The sequence below is a fragment of the Sinocyclocheilus grahami genome, unplaced genomic scaffold, assembly GCF_001515645.1.
Source record: "Sinocyclocheilus grahami isolate Dianchi unplaced genomic scaffold, SAMN03320097.WGS_v1.1 scaffold1213.1, whole genome shotgun sequence".
NCBI classification, from domain to species: Eukaryota; Metazoa; Chordata; class Actinopteri; order Cypriniformes; family Cyprinidae; genus Sinocyclocheilus; species Sinocyclocheilus grahami.
In genome coordinates, this window is record NW_015506392.1 from 792,692 (window position 1) to 798,545 (window position 5,854).

Below are 5,854 nucleotides of genomic sequence, written 5' to 3' on the forward strand. Positions count from 1 at the left end.
GAGCGTGAATGAACACAAAAAGACTTATTTAAACCCATGCATGCCAGTCCTGTTACGCCCTCATCGCCCGGCCTGCCCCAACTCATCCATCACACCAAAGAAAACAGTTTTACACATCGGTTATGAAATCTCTTTTGTAACAGATGAAATATTCCCCGCAGCACCTCATTCAGGTAAATGTGAGTATGAATGCACCGAGCCATTTGCTGCAGGTTATGCGTGACACGAGCCGTACCAACACATTCATGATGTCTTGAGCAGTGTTTCTCAGGGGTGTGTTGATTTGTGTTGTTCGTTACGGTCAGTTGCGTGTCACTGGGTGTGTTCAGTAATTGCGCTGGATGTTCAAGCTTGTCTGTTTTAGTTTCTTTTTTGATATTGTTACAGGAGCAGACTTTCATCTTTGACCTTACAAGAAATCCCACTTTTTTTCAGTGCAGAAAATGGCTTTGAGTCGTCTAAAGGCATCATTTAATTAATTAAATAATAGGGATTACATTAAAGGGGTCATTTAAGTAAATTAAAGATTATTGGAAAAAATTATAATTATTAACAATTATTTGTGAAATTTACTGTAGCAATTCTTGAGTGAAGATTGGTTCTACACAATTTTTTCATTGTATAATTATTTTTTATTTTTATATATATTATGTACATAGGTATGTGTCTTATATATATATTTTTTTATATATAAGACAAAGGTCAGAATTTTGAGATAAAAATCTTTTTTTTTCTTCATGGCATTAACAAACAAAACAAAAACGAATGCAAGATGTAAACGTTTGTACACAATTTTTGTGAAAGAAAAACAATTAAGGTATTTTATTTAATTATATATATATATAAATCTTATTTTAAAATATTAAAAAATTATATATAGTAGATAAGAACTACGATATCAGAAAGATAGAATATTATATATTTTTTCAATTATATATACATTATAATTAAATATAATATAATAAAAAATAATATATGAAAGATATAAATTGGTCTGTTTTTTATTTTTCATTGTTATTGTTGTTTGCAATGGACCAAAAGAATATCTTGTCATGATGTAACAGACTTTAATTCTTTCATGTGCTTCTGTCATTTTTTCTTTTCTTTTGTGTCCAGCTCTTTCTTCTGCTTTTCTGACACGTGTGGTAAATCATCTGAGTGCCTTGGGTTTCCCGATTTGACAGTGATTAAAGCGAAAAGCTAATGGACTAGATTCATCTTTAATAAAAGAGTTTCAAACCTGATCTGCAGGATCTGTCAGACCATGAACACACTTTTTGGAGCTAACAGAAAGGCCACGGGCTGCTTAGGCTGCAGATTATATGTTAGATGGGTAATTATTACCCTTATGAATCTCTGAATTATCATCACATAAAGGCAGGAACAGGTCACGCAGCTTCTGGGACAATAAACTCAAAGCGCTTGAAGTAACAAACGAGCCAAACACATTCACTTTCACGTCCGTTTACTACATACAGTATTTACACAGCGCTGGGCTGAGCAACACGTGTGTGTGTGTGTGTGTGTAAATGAATGATCGCATCAGAAGGGTCTTTGTCTCCGAGTGGCCAGATTGAGCAAACGCAGCAGCATTTCTCCAGAGACGCCCTTCAGACCCACGCCGTCTTCAGTCTGATGAGATCCCACGACTTCAGAACAATCCGGATCCAGAACACAGCTCTCTGAGAGACACAACACATGCATTAGGCACACATATCTGTCAGAGAGTCAAGAGCTTCAAATTAAGTTCACTAAAGTATCAAAGGAGATGATCTGCTCACCTGAGTTGCAGCAGACGCCTGGAGAGGCACATCGGCCCCCCGGGGCCCCGCAGGACGTCCCATCCGTCTCACAGGGGCCCGGCAGCAGATTCTCCTCCATGCAGCTCAGCGTGTCTGGAGATCCAAGCAGACAACCCAGACCGGCCCCGCAGCAGATACTGGGGCCAAAACAATGGCCCTGATTCCCCGGACCACATGCCGGACACTACACACACACACACACACACAGACACACACAGACATGCGCACACACACACACACACACACACACACACACACACACACAAACACACACACACACACACACACACACACACACAAACACACACACACACTCACAAACACACACACACACACGCACACAAACAAACACACTCACGAACACACATACTCACACAAACACTCATTCATGAACACACACACACACACACTCACGAAACACACACACTCACACACACACACTCACAAACACACACACACACACACATGCACACAAACAAACACATGCACACAAACACACACACTCACAAACACACACACACACATGCACACAAACAAACACATGCACACAATTACACACACTCACAAACACACACACACATGCACACAAACAAACACACACACTGCATCAGTACAGTCTGTTCATTATCATATAGAGATGATTCAACGGATGATTCGTGATACATAAAATGGGACACAGTTGATATAAAGAGTGCAACTGTAACAATTTTTCATGAACATTTATAATACATATAATAATACATATATATATATTTAAAATTAAAATCAATGTAATTTCATTCTAAGATTTCAACATCTAAATTGACAATAAAATAAATGCCATGTTGAGTAGATATTTTATTAATATTACTAATTAGTTATTTTATTTTTAGTAATTTATTATTTTAATTTTATTAATGTTAGTTTGCTCAAATTGTCACTAAATTAAACAAAAAAAAAAAACGACAAAATTAGAATTTTGTTAACTTATTCGAAATCAGTGTTATTTTTAGAATCATTTAGATATTTATTGTTTTTATTAATATTTTGAATTAGCTATTATTTTCATATTTTCCATTTTCTTTTAAATTTTGGTTAAAGTTTTAGTAATTCTGTTGTGTTGTGTTTTTTTAAGTCTAGTTTTTATGCATTTTTATTTCAGTTTAAGCTTTAGTTATTTTAGTACATGAAGTTAAACTACAGTAAATGAAAATTAAGTATAAGTTGTTTTCACTGAACGTTTATTTAATTTCAAGTTAATTTTATTTACATTTAGAATTCGTTTTTATTTTGTGTTTTTTTTAAATAAAAATTTAACGTTTTTAAAATGTCAAATAGTTTTTAATTTTGATTTCAGTTTTAGTTATTTTAATGCATCAAGTGAATCTAAATATATGTGAGGAATGTTCCCGGTGCAACTAGCTGAAATAAGTTTAAGATGAATGTTTCAGCTCATTTAAATTAAATATTTCACTGCACACAGTATGAATGTTTAGCAGATGAACTTTAAAACAAAGAAATTCTGAATTCTCTGAGACAAGCTGCAGTGAATGTCCACAGTATTGATGCTGATGATGAAGATGATGAAGATGATACATATGATGCTAATGCTGATGATGATGCTGATGCTGATGATGAAGATGCTGCTGATGATGATGATGAAGATGCTGATGCTGATGTTGCTGATGATGAAGATGTTGATGATGCTGATTATGCTGATGAAGCTGCTGCTGCTGATTATGCTGACGAAGATGCTGATGCTGATGAAGATGCTGCTGATGCTGATTCTGATGACGAAGATGCTGCTGATGATGATGATGAAGATGCTGATGCTGATGTTGCTGATGATGAAGATGATGAAGATGTTGATGATGCTGATTATGCTGACGAAGATGCTGATGCTGATGAAGCTGCTGCTGATGATGATGCTGATGAAGATGCTGCTGATGCTGATTCTGATGATGAAGATGCTGCTGATGATGATGATGAAGATGCTGATGCTGATGTTGCTGATGATGAAGATGATGAAGATGTTGATGATGCTGATTATGCTGACGAAGATGCTGATGCTGATGAAGCTGCTGCTGCTGCTGCTGCTGATGAAGATGCTGCTGATGCTGATTCTGCTGATGAAGATGCTGCTGAAGATGCTGATGCTGATGATGCTGCTGATGATGATGATGCTGATGAAGACGCTGATGCTGATGATGAAAATGATGAAGATGCTGATGCTGATGATGCCGATGATGCCGATGCTGATGCTGATGCTGATGTTGATGCTGATGATGATGATGAAGATGCTGATGAAGATGCTAATGCAGATGATGATGATGCTGATGAAGATGCTGATGATGCTGATGATGAAGATGATGATGATGATGATGCTGATGCTGATGCTGATGCTGATGCTGATGAAGATGAAGATGAAGATGCTGATGCTGATGATGAAGATGAAGATGATGCGGATACTGATGATGAAGATGAAGATGCTGATGCTGATGATGAAGATGCTGGTCTGTACCTGTCTGACGGGCTCTGGCTGGGATCTCTTGCCTCCTCGAGGGCAGTTCTGGATGTAGCAGGCGGACGAGAGTGCAGAGAGCGCCAGCAGACTGAGGACACACGCAGGCAGCAGAGAGTCGGACATCTCGACACACACTGATGCTCTGATGCTCTCAGAAGCTTATATAGAGCTGCAGCATCAGCACCAGCGGAGCTCCTCCTCATCAAACAGCTCACATCCACCACTGCTTCAGACGCCGTTATCGTTCTAGCAATACTTTGAGTTGGTTTTTGTTTTTATCTTTCATTTGATGATGCCAACTCTGAAATAACATAAACTACCAAATTTTGCTACAAGTTTGATTGCAACATATAATCATTGCTGTTAATAGTGTTAATGATTACGTCATTAACTGAATTTTACCGTACATTTCTGCCATATGTACATCAATTTGACATAATCACCACTGATAAGCTACCACTAAATATATTGTAGAAATGTAATTTTCTGTAAAGCTGCTTTGCAACGATTGTATCGTGAAAAGCGCTATACAAATAAAGGCAAGGCAAGGCAAGTTTATTTATATAGCACATTTCATACACAATGGTAATCAAAGTGCTTTACATAAAAGAAAAGAAAAAAATTATCACAACAATAAAACAAGGAATTTAAAAACTTTGAAAATGATTAATAAAATGATTTAAGAGGTTTAAAATTAATTTAAAACGGTTAAAAATAGAAAAACGATTATACTGTACATAAAATATAGTGCAATCAGTTCGGACGTTGCACAGTGCTCATTCAATAAATGCACAGCTAAACAGTAATGCAAATAATGTTTTTTTTTTGTATTTCCCATTTTCATTTTAATTTGAGTTAAAGTTACAGTAATTTTGTTGTGTGTTGTGTAAAATAAATGAAAAATATTTTTAAGTTTTATTTTATTTCAGGTAATGAAAACACGTTTTAGTGTTCTAATTATATATAAATATAATTTTTTTAATAATTTGAAAACACGTTTTTGTCATTTTTATTAATATTTTTTTATATGTCTGTATAGTTTTAGTTAAATTTAGTACATCGTTAAACTAAATAAAAATAAGACATGTACAATAACTTTTTTAAGTTTTAATAATGTTTTTTAAATTTAATTTCAGTTAATGTTTATTTTATTTCAAGTAACATTTTTTATGGTTTTAGGTTTACTTTGAGTTAATTATAATAATAACAATCCTGTTCAGAACATCGTTTCTGCTTGAGAACTTATGAAGAGTGACGTTTAATGAAAATTCAGTTCATCTGACAAACTAATAAATCAGACAGAATAACACCTTTAAGAACATGTTTCAGCAACATCAACCTTCTGATGCTTGAATTATTAAATCATAAAGAAAGTCTTAAAAGTTTATTATTACCTTAAAACTAGACTATAATGACTCTCAGTCTTTTAGTTCCAAGTGAATATAAAATATAAATTTATTTTATATAAACTGAAGTGTTTACATTTTATATGAATATATGATATGTCTCGGGACTGAAGGGGTTAATGTGTAATATAAGTGAGCAGAAG

The 5,854-nt window shown here is 34.8% G+C and overlaps 1 protein-coding gene across 1 annotated transcript; it reads right to left on the bottom strand.

Moving 5' to 3' along the window:
- Positions 1-1,456: 1,456 nt before the first annotated feature.
- avp (arginine vasopressin) lies at positions 1,457-4,433 on the bottom strand. Its single transcript, XM_016253941.1, has 3 exons — positions 4,303-4,433; positions 1,782-1,986; positions 1,457-1,682 (listed from the first exon to the last, which is right to left on the bottom strand). The coding sequence occupies exons 1-3, from the start codon at positions 4,426-4,428 to the stop codon at positions 1,543-1,545; spliced, it is 471 nt and encodes a 156-aa protein (XP_016109427.1). The 5' UTR covers positions 4,429-4,433; the 3' UTR covers positions 1,457-1,542.
- Positions 4,434-5,854: the final 1,421 nt, after the last annotated feature.

Excerpts from the sequence above, each read along its gene's own strand:
- avp (XM_016253941.1), bottom strand. The coding sequence starts at position 4,428 with ATGTCCGACTCTCTGCTGCCTGCGTGTGTCCTCAGTCTGCTGGCGCTC. Across the intron at positions 1,987-4,302 it reads AGCCAGAGCCCGTCAGACAG|TGTCCGGCATGTGGTCCGGG; the intron begins GTACAGACCAGC and ends GTGTGTGTGTAG. Across the intron at positions 1,683-1,781 it reads AGGCGTCTGCTGCAACTCAG|AGAGCTGTGTTCTGGATCCG; the intron begins GTGAGCAGATCA and ends TGTGTCTCTCAG.